Source organism: Ursus arctos, unplaced genomic scaffold, assembly GCF_023065955.2.
Source record: "Ursus arctos isolate Adak ecotype North America unplaced genomic scaffold, UrsArc2.0 scaffold_19, whole genome shotgun sequence".
NCBI lineage: Eukaryota > Metazoa > Chordata > Mammalia > Carnivora > Ursidae > Ursus > Ursus arctos.
Window position 1 is genome coordinate 33476982 of NW_026622863.1, and position 16686 is coordinate 33493667.

Below are 16686 nucleotides of genomic sequence, written 5' to 3' on the forward strand. Positions count from 1 at the left end.
AAAATTCATGCCATTTCTAAAATTCTACCTGGAGGCTGCTAGTGCTGATAAGAGAGCATCAGAAATATATCCTCCAAAGTTAACATTTTGTTCTATCTAACAAAATGATAGAAGAAGGTGGGCAGGTAGTTTCAAAGTCCAACACGTTTTTAAAACAGATGAAATTGGGTTGAGAGGAGTGAGGGCAGAGGTGTCACCATCTATTTCTTTTGGAAAGAAAAAACATTCCAGTGGCTTTTGCTTCCAGCTAGTGCCCAGAGGGATTGCAAATGTAAAGCACTGATAATTGTTTCTCTTCAGTTATCAAAAAATTTAATCACAGAGACTCTAGAGAGCAAGATAACAAACACCCTTCGCCTCACCATCAGAGTTGACAAATACTAGCATTTTGTCCCACTTTCTCCAATTTTTAGCTACTGTTTGTTTGTTACTGGAATGTCCTTGTTCAACTAAAGGTCTTGGCAGGGCTATCGACAGTCAATTTTGCCAAATGCAAGTTGTTTAAAATTTGGGGTCCGGAAGATTGTGTAGTTGAGCATTTGTTGTTTTACTGATGAAATGGTAGCAAGCAGGAAGAAACCTGCAGAACAAAGCCATGGGTATTTATGTCACTTAAATATTTTCCCCCAAAGCATCTTGACATGTAATTTCTTGTTTTACTCCATGAACCAATCAAGGCAGTCATCAATATAAATGCAACAGGGAAGGAAATGGAAACCTAAGAGCAGGGATTGTGTTGCATAGGTTAGCAGCAGCTGAGACTAGAACCTTAGCTTCTGGACATGCCATTTTATTTTGACAGCACAGCAGGATGCCTTAGAGCTCAGAAGACTGTTGGGTTTGAAACCAGCACTCACTGGGACGGATTTGGGCCATGGACAGGGCTGGCCCCCTCTTGGCCCCACCCAACCCAGGGCTTCCTGCAATGCCGAGCATTCACAGGGCTGGATTCAGAACCTCTAGCTCCCACAAGGTAGAGCTGCAGATGTTGTGGAGTTAGGAGAGGGGCTTAGGGATTCATGTTGAACTGAAGACCCCTGTAAGAAGCCCCCAAATGCAATGAGGATCTGGAAATTTTGAAACATTCTCGGGCACCCAGCAGAACAGGATAGAGTTTACCCCAGGCCCAGGTAGGACTTTGAAATATTATGAATTGGGTTCAGCCTCTATCAGGTTGGGGAGGCTCTGCTTCCCTAGAGATGCAGAGTGCAGTGTCTTCAGGCCCTGATGCCCCATGCTATGGAATCTGCTGGGGGCTTCAGAGCCTCAGGTTTGATGCCTGACAGTCCTGGCTTGCCTCACCATGCTGCCACTCACTAGCTGCATGGCTTGGGCAATGCCGCTATACCCCTCTGAGCCTCAGTTGCTTTGTCTGTAAAAACAAGATAATAATTACCTAGCTCAGCACTGTCCAATAGAAATACAGTGTGAGCCGTATGTGTGTATGTTCTGATAGCCACATTGAAAAAGTAAGAGGTGAAATTAATTTTAATAATTTATTTTCTTTAACCTAATACGTCCAAAATACTTCCATTTCAACATGTAATCAATATAAAAAATTAGATATTTTACATTTTTCTTATGGGAGGTTGGAGAGGGGAACTAAATCTTCAAAATTCTGCATGTATTTTACATTTACAGCATATCTTAAGACCTGGCACATTTCAAGTGTTCAATAGCTCATGTGGCGGATGGCTATTCTATTGGATAGGGTTTTGGTTAGGATTAAATGAGATTATGTGTGAGATTATATGTAAAAGCTACTTGACTGTACTGTTTTTAATGTTGCTACTATTATTTTTTATTATTCTTGCCAACAGAAAACATATCCACACCCAGGTGAACATCATCTTCACCTCAGTACCGACTCCTTGGACAGTGACCCAGGAGAGATTCTACCCAGAGCTCATGACTGTTCATGAGAAAACCTGTGAGTGCCACTTCTTCCCATTCCTGTATGTATGCCCCTTGGTGTTGTGGCTCTGCCATTCCTTCCGTTAACAGGTGGAGTCTGTTTCTCCACCTGTTGAACCTGGGCTTGGCCATGGAACTTGCTTTGGCCAATGAGACATTAGAAAATGTGACACAAATAGAGATTTGAAAAATGCTTGCACATAAGGCCTTGATCTCACTTGCTGCTAGAAACCCTCAGACAGCATGCCAGTGAGGCTAGGCTAGCCTTTTGGGTGGTGAGCGACACACACCCCTACCCAACATTCAGCTAAACACCAGACATGCAAATGAGGACTTCTGAGGCCATCCACCCCCAGCTGAGCTGGCCGAGATAAGCAAAGCCACTTAGCTGATCCAAAGAACCAAGAGAAATAATATTATTATAAGCTACTAAGTTTGGGAATGTTTTGTTATGCAGCAGAAACTGACTTATACATCCTGACTTAAGTCTCAGAGATTCCTCTTACCTGGGGGGGTAGTAGGGATCGAAAGTGTGGCCATCTCCTGTACTAATTATACATGACAGATTTCCAATGAAGGGAGAGAGGAGCCATGTCAAAGAGATGGTGACATTGTCAAAGATGAAACTCTCGTTGGACACCATCAGCTGCAGGCCTGTAGATCGAAAAGGAAAATGCTATGTACCATCAGAAAGCAAAATTTCATGCTTGTTTAAAACCTACTCTCTTCTGTCCACCTGTCCGTCATCATTAGGTGGGGCTTTTAAAGTTTTTTAAATTTTACTTTTAGTTTTTAAAGTTCTTTTGAATTTTATCTTTCATTCATAGGTAATAGGTGACCGAGGTACAGAATTTGAAATGTATACAGGGTACAGAGTAAAAAGAAAGCCTCCCTTCCCTCCTTCAGCACCCCTGCCCCAGAGGCAATCATTGTTACCAGTATCCAGAATCACCTTCCAGGGATATCTACACATTCCCAAGCACATACATACTTTCCTATTTATACAAATGGTACAGGATGTACCTTCAGTGTTTGGCACCTTCCATTTTTTTCACTTAGTATATCTTGGAGATTGTTCTGTATGAATTCAGTTAGAGCTGCCTTGTTCTTTGTAATTGCTGCACAATGTACCCTAACTTACTTAACCAGGATTCTGTTGATTGTCTAAATGTATTTTATCATGTTTAAAAAGACAAAAGGCAAAGCACCTTTAGGAAAATCTACTTGGCTAGGGTGGCCAGTGATTCACTGTAAGCCATTTAGTGCACATTAAATTTTATAAAACCTGAGCTTTCAAAGTTAGCATGGAGGATGGGAAGGGGAGTAGAATTTGCTTGGGGCTTCACACAGCCCTGGGCTAATTTGTGTAGCATAATCTTTCAGTTTCCAAGCACAAATGAGGAAGGGATAGATAGAAGGAGCTGAATGCAAATGAAAAGGACTTTCCTGAGCTGCTCAGAAAGTTGTCACTGTCCTGATTCGCAGCTACCTGAGGAAACTCGGACCGTGGCTAGGCTCTTCTGGGCAGTGTGGTGAGGGCCACGGGGTGGGAAGGATGTTGGATAAAGTGTCTCCTTTTACAAATCAGAAACACTGTGATCAGAACACACCGGTTCACAAGGGGGCAGGATATTTGAAATCAGAGTTGGGGCAGAAAATTTGGGCCAGGGTCTCCAGACCCAGTACACCCACTGGCCTAAGCAATGCATTGTCCAATGACAGCCACACTGCGACTGGCAGATCTTCAAAGGGCACCCTTTGTACATTAACAAAACCACCAAATGGAAAGCACTGCCAAAACACGTGGCCTCTTCTTCCCAGAAAACAGAATGAAGACATCCTGCTCACTCTTACTCCACCCAAGCGTGTCTAGCAAACTAAGGCCGCTGGTGAAAAGTCCTCTCCTCATCTCTGTGCAGTCCTCCCTCCTACGCCCACGGACCCTGCTCTCCTGGATGGCCCCTGGGGACCTCAACATTCCCTGACTCACTTCTTCCCTTCAGAGCTCCCTGCACCATCACTCACGCTCTCAATAGAATGTGCTGTTGTGATTGACTAAGTGGCACTCGAGTACACTGTTAGTGGGAATGTCAATCAATGCAGCCATTTTGAAGTGTAATTTGGCAGTCTCTATTAACATTTAAAAAAGCATATACCTGTGACCCAGCATTCCCTCTACCAGGGATCTGGCCTCTAAAAATAATCAGGCACATGTCAAGATATCTGCACAAGAATGAGCGTTGCAGAGTGATACTTAACAACAAAAAATCAGAAGCAACCTAAATGTCCATCGGCAGGGCACTGGTCTTATGATGGGATACTATGCAGCCATTAAAAGAATAAGGTAGTGACTTGGAGAGATGTCTAGGATACATTATTGAGTAAAAAAAAATTAGCTGTAAACTAAGATATTTATCATAATTATATTTTATGTATATACATTCATACATAATCATGTCTATGAAGACAGACTAAAAAGCAGGGAAGAACTTATTCTGAACATTTAACAGTGATTTCTTTAAGGAGAGTAGGACTGTAGAATTGAAGGGAGGAATTCTTCCTTCTTGATTTATAAAATTTTTATAAAGTGTAGTAATATGGGTTATTTTTATAGCTTTCAAAATTTGTAGTTTTTACAAGTCCCTGTGTGTTCTAAAATGCAGCCTACGGTCAGGGTGGTGGTTGAGTGGGTGTGGGGTGTATGGTAGAAAGACATCTTTTGACTTCTTTCAGTCAAGTAATGTTGGTCTTGTCTGATGTGTTTATTGGGTCACCCCATGAAATTTAATTTGAAGGCTCCTGGGAGTTTAAATTTTATTTATTTATTTATTTATTTATTTATTTATTTATTTATTTATTCTTTAACTTCTGGCTTGACAGCTCATTTCTGCAACAGGAGCCTCAAACTCTTTACCCCAGGAGGCTAAGCCAGGTGGGGAGGTCAGGCTGCAGGGAATCAGCTGTGAGTGAGGAAGTCTCTTAGCACACAGATCAGCCCCCATGGGAGGCTGCTCCCTCCGCTCCAAGTAGGGCTGGACCTGGTGTGGAAATAAGGGAATTCCCAAGTCCGGGCAAGCTGGGGACTCACCTTCCTGGCATTGGTACTGCACCCACAGGTAGCTGCCCTGGGTGGGGCACATGTTTCCAAAGTAGGTCCCATCTGCTGCCACTTGGCATACTTGCAGCCCCTGGCACTGGCCTGGAAAGTGCCCGAATCCCAGCAGGAGCAGGAATAGTGTGAAGGACAAAAAGGGACAGATTTAGACAGAGATGAATGACCTCTCGTTCATTCATTCATTCACCCACCATCCTAATGGCTATCTGCTAGTATCCACTGAAGACTGGACACTGACCTAGGTACTAGGGGGAGAGAGAAGTAGTATTCTTGCCCTCAAGCAGCTCAGGGTCCAGCACAGGGGTTCTCAAATCTTAGAATACACCAGAATCTCCTGGAGGGCTCTGGAAGGCACAGATTTCCAGACCCTACCCCCAGTGCTTCTGAGTCAGTTGACATGGGTGTCAGTGTAAGAATTTACTTTTCTAACAAGCTCCCAGGTGATGCTTATGCTGTTGGCCCAGGCACCCCACTTTGGGAACCACTGGTCCAGTAGCATCCAGTCAGATGGACTAAAGTGGGAACTTACATTTTGAGAACTGGCAAAGAGGGGAAAAATCAGGAATCCTGCCCAGGTGCCCACAGGAAAGAAAAGTGTGGAAAGCCCAGACCAGAAACTTCAGGTCATCCCAACACCTCTCCCTCCTGCCCGGGCAGGTGAATTACATGCCTACAGAGACGCCTAGGAGGAGGACAGGCAAGTACTGCACCCCTGGTTGTAGGACTGAGCTCCCATTTCTGTGCTGGATATCAGCTGGGACCCACCCTTAGCTCCTGGAGGCTGTTCTCTAGTCCTTGTGTGTGGCCCTCTGTTATCTCAGAGCCAGCAATGGCGTGTCGGATCTGTCTCACACTTGAACTCTGATTTCTCCATCAGCCCCATCTCTGGCTTCTAATCAGAGACACTTATTTGCTTTTAAGGGATCATGTGGTTAAATTGTGCCCACTTGGATAATCCAGATTAGGAACCATAACTGCATCTGCAAAGTCCCTTTGCCATGTAAATTAACATATTCACAGGCATGGTATCTCATCATACCCAGAGTTCCAGGGATTAGGGTGACAAATCTTGGGGGCCATACCTCTGCCTATCCCAGACAGGAAGACATAAGAGGGCAGAGTGCTTTTCATCCTGTCCTTTCATCCTCTCTCTGACTGCAGCTCCTTCTGGGCAGGCCCTCCCTTGTGGTCCTCGCTTCCAAGGGCAGCCTCCACCATGATTCTAGCACCTGTTGGATGGCCCTGACTTCTGATTTTGGTAAGACCATCCCCTCCAGTTGTCCCTCCCGCCCTTAGGGGTGGGTGGCAGTGGCTTTCTGTTGCTGCTAATCTCAGGGTTGTATCATTATCCCCTGTTTGACTTCTCAGCACTTCCATGCTAGGTAATCAGTTCCCTGCATTCAGTTTCCTCTGCTGAAAGACCTGGCATGGTTTCTGTTTTCCTAATGGGACCTAGCTTGATACATTCCTCAACTGGAGTTCTATACCCCTACTATGTGCATCCATAGCTCTAGACTACAATCTCCAAGAGAGAGGGAGTGTTTTGTTTTGTTTCTGTTCATTGCTCTATCTCCACTCCACTACACAGAACAGTACCCAACACGTAGCAGGTGCAAATACACAGCACCTTTGCTCCCTTCTGTTGTTGCATTCAGTACAGTACTAAGTGATCGCTTGTATCTGTATCTGCCTCACCATTAGACTGCCAGCCCTTTGAAAAACAAACTGTTTGATTTGTCCCTTTATCGACAGAGCCCAGGTTAGAGCCTGGCACATTGTTGGGCTCAACAAATGTTTATTGACCAACTGATAATGAATGAGTGAGTGTGACACTTAGATACAGATTCCCCTGGGATCCTGCCCAGCTCTGTTCCTCTGACCCTTCCCAGAAGGATTCAGGGCTCCTCTCCAAGGTGCTCTCTGCGGTGTGGCTGCAAGATTTGGAAACTTGCATCTGGGCCTTTGTGGAAATAGCCCACTCACTCCCCTCCAGGCTGCCATGAGGGAGGCACATCCTTCAGCCCGTCCAGCCCAGGCCTTTCCCCCTCAGAGGAGCCACAGCCTCAGGGATAGCAGAACAGCAAGGAGAGTGGGTGGGAGCCAAGTGCTGATTTCAGCATTTCCTCCCCCCCACCCCTCGCCCCCCGCCCCGGCCTGATGTAAGGGGACCAGGGACAATGTGGGCCAGACGTGGAGGGGAGAACAGATCACTTTTCCAGGGAGACACGGCACACTTCCCCAAACGGGACGAGGCTGCTTGGCAGGTTCTGGGAGTACAGGGCATTCCTCCCTGAATCCTCACAGGGCCTTTGGGTAGAGGCAGAGCCCCTCAGTGAATTGCTGAGAGGCACATGTGGGGAGATTCAGCCTGAGGCCCCAGAGCTTCCAGCTTGGACACAGACTGCTGTGTCCTCCTTTGGCTGAAAAGCAACCGACCTCCTGTCTTCCAGGCACCTTGTAGGCCCGACAGTACTAACCACAGCAGAGAGGAGGGGCCCCTCTGTGTCCTTGACAGTAGACCCCCAGGAAGGTGCAGGGAGCCCCCAGCATCCCTGAAACTGAACCCTTATCACCAGGCAAATGCAGCTTGGAGGCAGATTTAATCTGATTTAGAAAGACAAGGACATGGAGAAACTCTCCCACATGAACAAGAGATGCCACCAGGAATGTGTATTTCAGCATTATTCATAACAGTGAGGATAAAGACATAACCCATTCAACTCTCAAAAGAGAGACACGTTATGGCATAGTTATACAATAGAGTAAACGAATAAACTGGTACATGTATCAAAGTGGATAATAGGAAATTTAAAACCATACGCAGTGTTGAAAGGAGGGGACATTAAGCAAATATGGCATAATGTTAGGATTTAACAATGATGGGTAGTGAGTCTATGGGAGTTCACTGAAATATTTTTATATAATATATTTAATATATGTTTGGAGTGCTTAGAAATTTTTAAAAAATAAAAAAAGGCAATGTTTCTTGCACCCAAGTGGAGTGGGGAGAAAATGCCCCCCTGGCCCATCCAGGTGGGTTTGCTGTTGGGTCAGGAGGTGACCCACAGCCTTCTTGCTTCCCTGTATGGTGTGGTGGGCAGAGGCTGGCCCATTTTCCTAATGTTGGAGGCCCAGATATGAAGATTGTTTAAGCCTTCCAGACCCCTTTGCTGGGTATGGGATACCAGGAACTGCCCTGCCCCCACAGCCAGAGCTGTCCTTAGGTCCTACCTGCCACTTCATCCTTGACGCTGGTCCAGCTGCATTCCTCCTCTGAGGGGCCTGCGGCACCCTGGGTGCAATAATGGGGGGTCTGGCGCCCGTAGAAGGCATTCTGGATCTGGATGACCTCCCCTGAGCTGCAGTGCATGGTGGCACTGAGGCCAGCACAGGCCAGACTCTGGCCAGCACCTGTCACAAAGGGAAGGGGACACCTTAGGAGGGATCATGATCATGGCTGGGCAAGTGCCTGGTTGACGTGAAGTGGAAGGTTTCCAGGGGTCGGCACTGAGATGAAGAGACAGAGCAGGAGCCAGCTCCACAGGGGTGAGAAATAGAACGTGGTGGGCATGAACATGGCTCTGGAGCCAGACTGCCTGGGAGCGGACACCGCCAGCCATGCACTGGCTGTGTGACCCTCTGCAAATTAGCTTCTATGTGCCCCCTCAGCCTGGGGGAGTGTTAGCACCACACCACATGGGGTCTTTAGGAGGATTAAATGCGTTTATACATGCGGAGTAAGGGCTATACAAGTGGCAACTATATTCTCCTATTTTTTTAAAGGTTTTATTTATTTATTTGACAAGGGGGGGAGCAAGCAGGGGGAGGGGCAGAGGGAGAAGCAGTCTCCCCACTGAGCAAGGAGCCCAGTGCAGGACTCAGTCCCAGGACCCTGGGATCACAACCCAAGCTGAAGGCAGCTGCTTAACTGACTGAGGCTTCCAGATGCCCTATATTCTCCTTTGTTGTGCACCTTCCTTGAGACTTATCTGAAAGCAATGCCTGGTGTATGATAGATGCTAAACAAGCATTTGTTGGATGAATGCGTCTTCATACCAACCCTAGAAGCTGGGCTACTAACCTCCCCACTGGGAACATCAGGCCGGGGGTCACTGTGCCGAGACCCCACTCCAAGCCAGCTCCTGGCATGTGGTCCATGTTTGGTAAACATTTGTTGGAAAAGAACAATCTGGCTCAGATGGGCACAGCCAGAAAGTAGGAAACTAGATCCAAAGTCAGTCCTGTCTGTCTGGTGGGCATGCCACAGGGTGGGGATGAGACCAAAATCTGTGTTCATTTCCTCTGGCTGCTGCACAAACTACCACCAAAGTCATGGCTGAATCCAGTACAAACCTATCATCCTCTAGTTATGAAGGTGGTAAGTCCAAAGTGGGTCTTACTAGGCTAGAATCAAGGTATGGGCAGGCCTGGTTCCTTCTGGAACCTCTAGGGGAGGCTCTGCTCCCTAGCCTTTTCCAACTTCCACATTTGTTGGATTGTGACGCCTTCCTCCATCTCCAAAGCAAGCAGCACCGCATCTGCCAGTCTCTCTGACGATAGGCAAACCCAGGTTCAGGTCTCATCATTGTCACTTCCCAGCTGTGTGGCCTTGGGCAAGGAGCTTACCCTTTCTGAGCCTCACTATTCTTAGCTTTATAATGGGCCTACAACAGAACAGCAGAGGTACTTCTACTGTGATGAATACACACAGAGTGCACAGGTCTGTGCCGGAGGTCCTGCTTGAAACGTGTTAGCTGTTCATGGTGTGACCTCGGACCATGGCTCCAAGACCCTGGGGGCTGGCAGATTCTGAGACAGGCTTTAGATTGGGGTGCAAAAGGGGATGTGGCTTTGGGAGGGCTGTGATAAGAAGAGAGGGAAGTTGTATGACCCACAGGTCTCCGAAGCTACAAGTTTTTAGAATTAGCCAGGCTGGGGGCCTACATGACACCTGTCTAAACCCAGACAGGGGGAAATGGGGCAGGGGGTTCTGTAAGTACCCAAACTCGGAATGAGCCCTGGAAGCTAGGATTCTTCAGTGAGGGGCTTGGAGGAGGAGGCTGAGCCCAGGAAGCCCGGAATCTTCTGTCAAGCCTGTCTTGAAAGTCAGGGGGCCATGGAGCAGCTTGGCTCCGAGGCCAGGCCCCTATGCCAGGGCCCCCCATGGCAGGCAGGACCCAGCATGGGACCGTGGGCCTCTCATGCCAGCTCTTAGACGGAGTCCTGAGGGAAGGGTCCCCAGGGTGCAAAGGGGGTCAACCATGGACAGCAGCTAGAAAGGACACAAGAGCAGAGTGTGGGGGAATTTAGGAGTCTGGGATGGTGGGTGGTAGGGCAGCAGGAATCAAGGGTGAGAACAGCCTCCTGGGACCACATCTCCTTCATAGGAAGATTAGAAAAAGAGAGTAAATAGGCCTGGGCATTTGCCCCTAGATGCAGGTATCTGATAGGAAGATGGACAGGAATGAGACTAGTAGGCAGGTAGGCAGGTAAGTGGACAGGGAGAGGTGCGGTGTGAGCTGGGGAGACAATATGAGACAGGCACAGAGTGCGACATAGACAGAGATGAGTGGGCATTTAGGGAGACACAGAGATAGAGACAGAGACACAGAGAGACAGACACACAGAGACAGAGACACAAAGAGAGACACAGAGACAGAGAGACATACCGAGACAGAGAGACACAGACACACAAAGACATAGAGACAGAGACAGAGAGAGACAGACACACAGAGGGACACAGAGGGACACGGAGAACAGAAGGAGGGAGACCCCGCAACAGAGGCAGCTCACCAAACTCGCAGATGAAGGCAAACGGCTGCGTGCAGTTGTCTGAGGCCGCCCACCCAAAGGAAGCATCTCTCCCGATGTAACCACAGGTGTTTGGAGCAGGAGTGACCTGTCCTCCGCGCCAGTGACTGTAGCTCACATTTGAGGTGTCCAGCCAGATCCCCGGCCCTGGGATGAGAACACAACCACCAAGACTTGGAAACGTTCTTCTGACCCCTTTTTATGGACAGGGCTTGCCTCAGCTCAGCTCCTGGTGTGCAGGAGGTGCTCAGTTAAGGCCGACAGACTGAAGGCCCCTCTTTCCCATGCCAACGAAGGGACGTTGCTAGCTGTTATCTTCCAACACCCAGACAGAAGAACTCAACCTAAAAACTGGGGCGCCAAGTCAGGGAGCCCAAACAAAGTGATTTGATTTAGTACATGATGCTTCCAGTTCTGTCTTACCATAATCTAAAAAAGAGCACAGAAGTATGCCTTGGGATGTTCAAAAGTATTCCGCAGAGAGGCAGGGGCCCTCGTCAAATATCTCTGGGCCGTGCTGAATTAAAATGGAAGCAGTTTTCCTTACTTCAGGACTCTTCAGCCCCTGGAACACACTGATGTGCTCTTGAAGAAGTGCCCTGTGTGTGTGTGGAGTACAAAGGTGTTTCGAGGACACTAGAAATCTAGAAAACACTAAATGTAAAATATTTACTCTGAAGACTCAAAAGTGTATTCATTTTTTTAAAATAAATCCGTACAAATGGTTTAAACAATTTAGAGCAAAAAAGGATATAAAATAAAAACATCTCCCCTCTCCCAACCTACAGGTTACTCTCATTACTGGTATGTTTCTTGTGAATTGATCCAGACTAACTTGTATCCACATATCAGCATCTATGAGTGCCTGAAATCAATTTACACAAATGCCATCATATTGCACATGGCACCCTGTCCCTTACTTCTTAAATAAGATTAAATAATGGAGGTGGTTTCATGTCGGCCTACACAGATCTACCTTATGTTCTGTAACAGCCACGTGGTATCCCTTGGTGATTTTTGAATAGACACAACTCCTTTAACTGCACATGAATAGACATTCAATATACAGAAATCCACAATTGCTACATCTACAAATCAAGAAACCATTCAATAGATATTGCCTGAACATGCATTTTAGTTTTTTTATTTTTTGCATTAAAATTAATTTTTTATTATAATAATATTTTTATTATATTATGTTAGTCACCATACAGTCCATCCCTAGTTTTTGATGTAAAGTTCCATGATTCATTATTTGCGCATAACACCCAGTGCACCATGCGATACGCATTTTAGAATTCAAATCCTGAGGCCCTGCATTTCCTAAAACAAGCTTCTTCAACTGCCCCCTAATTAAGCCTTTCCACTCACTCATATTAGCCTAGATCGAGTTACTCATTTCTAAAACCCAGTAGCTTCGACAGGGGAATGTGATGTGGTGGGACACTGGCAGAGTCCTCACTGCCCTTCACCAGGGGCATCATCTTGAGCAAACCATTTCCTCCCCCTGGACATCATGTTCCTCATCCATAAAATAAGAGCAAGCAATGTGTACCTCGTGGGGCAGGTGCAAAGATTAAATATGAATGTTCATTTGTCCATTCTCTGCTATGTACAGGCACTGGAAAAACAAAATGGCCAGAATGTGTTTCCTTCCCTTGAGGAGCTCATTGTCTAGGAAGGAAGACAGACACCTAAAAACTTGAAGTCATGCTAAAAGTACCCTCACGGGGGTGTGGACAAGAGAAAAAGGTAAGGAAGAGTTTCTAGAAGGACCATTACAACGAGACTATCTAACATGAAGGGAGCAGTGCCACACTCTTAACCTGCTTTAATCCCGTAAGAAATGGGGAAAGGCATGTGAAAGTGCTTTAAAAAAAAAAAAAATTTATTTATTTGAGAGAGAGGGTGGGAGGAGGAGCAGAGGGAGAGAGAGAGAGGGAAACTTAAGCAGACTCTGCATTGAGTACAGAGCCCGAAGCAGGGCTCAATCTCATGACCCTGAGATCACAACCTGAGCCAAAACCAAGAGTCAAGACGTTTAACTAGCTGTGCCACCCAGGGCCCCTGGAAGTGCTTTGAAAATAACTTAGTAATTATTTCCTGAGACTCTGTTTTCTCATCTGTAAAATAGAAGAAACAATATTATCTCACTAGTTATCATAGGGATTCAAGGCAATAATGGACGGGAAGTACTAAGGATAGTGCAGGGGACTATTCCAGCAAGAACTGAAGAAGTCATAATTAGTATTAGTTTAAGGCACATTCAAACAAATGAACGTTTGCAGAGCGTCAGAGCTATGTGCCGGATTCTGTGCTAGGTACTATACATGAGTTATTTCATTTGATCCACAAAACAACCAAAGAGGAGGGTATCCTTACTTTAAGATTAGGATATATTAATTTGTTCCATGAGGCTCTGGGTAAGAAGCAATGGTGAGAATCACAGCCATAAGCTTCCCATGAAATACAGCTTTCACAGCACCTACCTTTTGTAGTTCCATTCTGAGCCGAGTTACCTATGAGTCCAATCCACCATTCCCTGTCCTGGGAGAGGTGCTTCTGCAGAAACTGCTGGGTGTTTTCATCGTGAATAAAGACCAAGTGGCCCCCTTGCTCCTCGCACCAGCTCTGGGCACCATAGAAGGTGCGACCGAGAGGCACAAATTCATAGCAAGAGTCTCTGAAGGCCACTTGGCTTTCCGAGCAAAAGCTGCCCTCCTCTGGTTTAGAGATTGTGGCCCTAAACCTCAGAGCAAGCCCCAAGAGCACCAAGCCCACTGCGCTCATCCTTGAACCACTGCTGGAGCATCTGGATGCAGCTGGCACTCTGGTCCTTCTTATGCTGGTGCCTCACGACCATCTGCCATCCATCTTTCTTTCTCTCTTTGCATCAAGTAATAGCTACTACCTCTTGTTTAAGAAACAAAAAGCTCAGGGTGAATGTGTCTGCATTTTTCCTTTGCCCAGCTCTTTGTTCAGTTCCTGTTCCAAATCCAATTAATTTGCGAAATGGTCTTCAAGAGAAACATATAGCTGCTATCTCACCTGTCTGCTTGTCATTCGATCAACTGTTAGCTTCCGATAAAAATTCCTTGCTATTGGTTTTATGTTGTTCTTTTCACAGGAAGCCATCAGCATGTGGGAAGTATGTGATAAAAGAAAAATGGCAGGGGAGTGAGAGTGATGGGATGGTAAAAAAACAAAAACAAAAACAAACAAGTTGCACTCATCTCCAATGCTATTGTCTAGAGTGGTGCCTGTGCCCAAATGATAATCACATTCTCCCCAGCATGGCTTAAATCCTAATGGATATGTCTCCCTCTCTGACTCATCACATGACTACTCATGCCTGTTAGAGAAAACAAATTTTCTACAAAATTGTTTTGATATCATCATGAAAACAAGCTTTTAAAGCTTCAAACCTGCCCATCCTCACCCACTGCCTCACCCACTCCGGTGAGGGTGTCCATGGTCTGTGGATCAAGTTCAAGCTTCTCAGCTTTGTATACAATGAACTGGCCATTGGCAATGTTTTCAAACACACCTCCCAGATGTGGGGAAATAGACTCACCCATTGCTGATGGGAGGGTAAATTGGTTCAGACCCCATTGTGGGCAATTTGACAATATCTATCAAAAAGTTAAAAAACAGGAGCTCTGTAATCTAGTAGTTCAACTTCTAGAAATTTTACCTACAAGTAAATTCATACGTGTGCAAAATGTCATATGCTTAAGGTTATTTATTACAGAATTTTGTAAGAAGGAAGGATTGGAAACAGCCTAAATGTCTATTGATTAGAGAGTGGTCAAAAAACATGGTACATTCTCCATATGCCCCCAAAATGAGCAGCTTCTTTATATAGAAGTTTGGAGGGATATCTAAGATTTTTGCTAATATTGGAAGCAAAGTATGAGACATTATTGATGGTCCAATCCCATTTTTACAAAAACATCTATGATTATTCAAAAACATCTATGAATATTTATTTGTATTTGTGGAATATATCTCCCAAAGGACTTATAAGAGACTGGCAGTAGTGATTGCTTGGGTCAGGAGTGGAGGGAGCTAGGTAAGTGGAAGACGGAGGAAAGAGCAAGACTTTTGTTTCATTGGCCACATTTTTGAAACTTTTTCTGTCTTGTACCATGTGAATGTCTTACGTGTTCAAAAATAGTAAATTCTTTTTAAAAAACATGTCATGGGTCCATCATCCCCCTAGCAGTTCGAAGCCCCAGCTCTTTCTATCATAGTTCACTGCTGGCAACCTTCCTTGATGCCTCTCTGTGCTTGTGCTGTTCCCTCTGCCAGTTTCATTTTCTCTCTAGTCCTGCCCTGTCTTCACAACTCATCTCAAACCTTAGTTCCTTTGTGGATTTTGTAGAACTTGTCACATATAATATGCCACTCTCCTCTGAGTTTCCTTTTTCTTTCTTTCGATAAAAAATTAAGACAGAGTTCATATACCATACAATCCACTGATTTAAAATATGAAGGTCAGTGGTTTTTAGTATATTCACAGAGTTGTGCAACCTTCACCATGATCAATTTTAGAACATTTTCATGACCCCAAAAGGAAACCCTTCACCCCTTGGCATTGACTCCCAAACCCCCCTTCCATAGCTCCTGACAGCCACTAATCTCCTTTCTGGCTCTGTGGGTCTGCCTCCTGTGCACATTTCATATAAACAGAATCACATAACAGGAGTTTTTGTGACGAGCTCCTTTCACATAGCGTAGGGTCTTCAAGGTTCCTCCATCTTCTAGTGCGGACCATTACTTCACTATTGTACTCCTTTTTTTTTTTTTCCTCTTGGCACTCAATAAAAGTTTATAGAATAAAATTGAATGAAGAGTTTACCAGAACTAATATATTTTCCACCTTAGCTCCTTGTTTGCAGAGTAATCAGGATAATTTTCCAAATTAATTGAGTTTGACACAATTACTAAGTTGCTTTAGTGGTGGGAAAATTTGTTTTAACTACTAACACCAGAGTTTCTTTTGGGCACTTTTTCTTTAGGAAAATACCTAGATAGGCCATTTGGGTTGGGATAGGGAGACACCAAGGGTATGGTTTGCACTATTACAACAAAGCACAATGCTGGATGACTGGTCTGCATAAGACATTAGTGATTCAAGATTGGAGAAGCGACTACACAATGTGGTAGGACTCTAGAACCTTCAAAAAAGGTATTAAGTGGGGTGGCTGGGTGGCTCAGTCAGTTGGGCGTCTGCCTTTGGCTCAGGTCATGCTCAGGTTATGATCCCAGGGTCCCTGTTCTGCAGGGAGCCTGCTTCTCCCTCTCCCTCTGCCTTTCTCTCCTGCTTGTGTGCTCTGTCTCTTGCTCTTTCTCTCTTTCAAATAAATAAATAAAATCTTACAAAGAAAAGCCATTAGGCAAATAGTTTCTTACAGCAGGGTGGCCAAAGACTTCAGAGAACATGGTTATCAAATATCTGGCTTTAAATTATTCCCTTGCTCTGACATAACCCAACTTTTTTTCCTCCCCAGTCCCTGGCAACCACTACTTTCTGTCTTTATGGATTTACAGATTCTAGACATTTCATGTAAATGGAATTGTACAATATGTGACCTTTGGTGTCTAGCTTCTTCTAATTTTTTTTCCAGGGTCATCTATGTCGGAGGGTATATTAGTACTTCATCCCTTTCTATAGCTAACTAATGTCTTATGTATGAATATACTACATTTTGCTTATCTATTCATCCATTGATGGACACTTGGGTTATTTTATTTTGGCAGGAAAAGGATAGTCTCTTAATCTCTACCCATCCCATGACTGGCACACAGTAGGGCCCAATGAACATTTGCCAGCCTGGCCCCAT

The 16686-nt window shown here is 45.4% G+C and overlaps 2 protein-coding genes across 2 annotated transcripts in view; one reads left to right on the plus strand and one right to left on the minus strand.

The window, feature by feature from the left end:
- Positions 1–13709, minus strand: part of LOC113252530 (polycystic kidney disease protein 1-like 2) — an 88685-nt gene extending 74976 nt beyond the window's left edge. Inside the window, exons 1-5 of the mRNA XM_048224010.2 lie at positions 13330–13709; positions 10823–10987; positions 8261–8440; positions 5003–5113; positions 2421–2568 (exon numbers count right to left, since the gene is read on the minus strand). Coding sequence (XP_048079967.1) covers positions 2421–2568; positions 5003–5113; positions 8261–8440; positions 10823–10987; positions 13330–13630 — 905 coding nt within the window. The 5' untranslated portion in view covers positions 13631–13709. The remainder of the gene's footprint in view (positions 1–2420; positions 2569–5002; positions 5114–8260; positions 8441–10822; positions 10988–13329) is intronic.
- Positions 1–16686, plus strand: part of BCO1 (beta-carotene oxygenase 1) — a 71988-nt gene that overhangs the window by 9322 nt on the left and 45980 nt on the right. The window contains exons 6-8 of the mRNA XM_057314673.1: positions 1821–1930; positions 6191–6287; positions 12459–12592. The gene's annotated coding sequence lies outside the window, so the exon portion shown is untranslated. The remainder of the gene's footprint in view (positions 1–1820; positions 1931–6190; positions 6288–12458; positions 12593–16686) is intronic.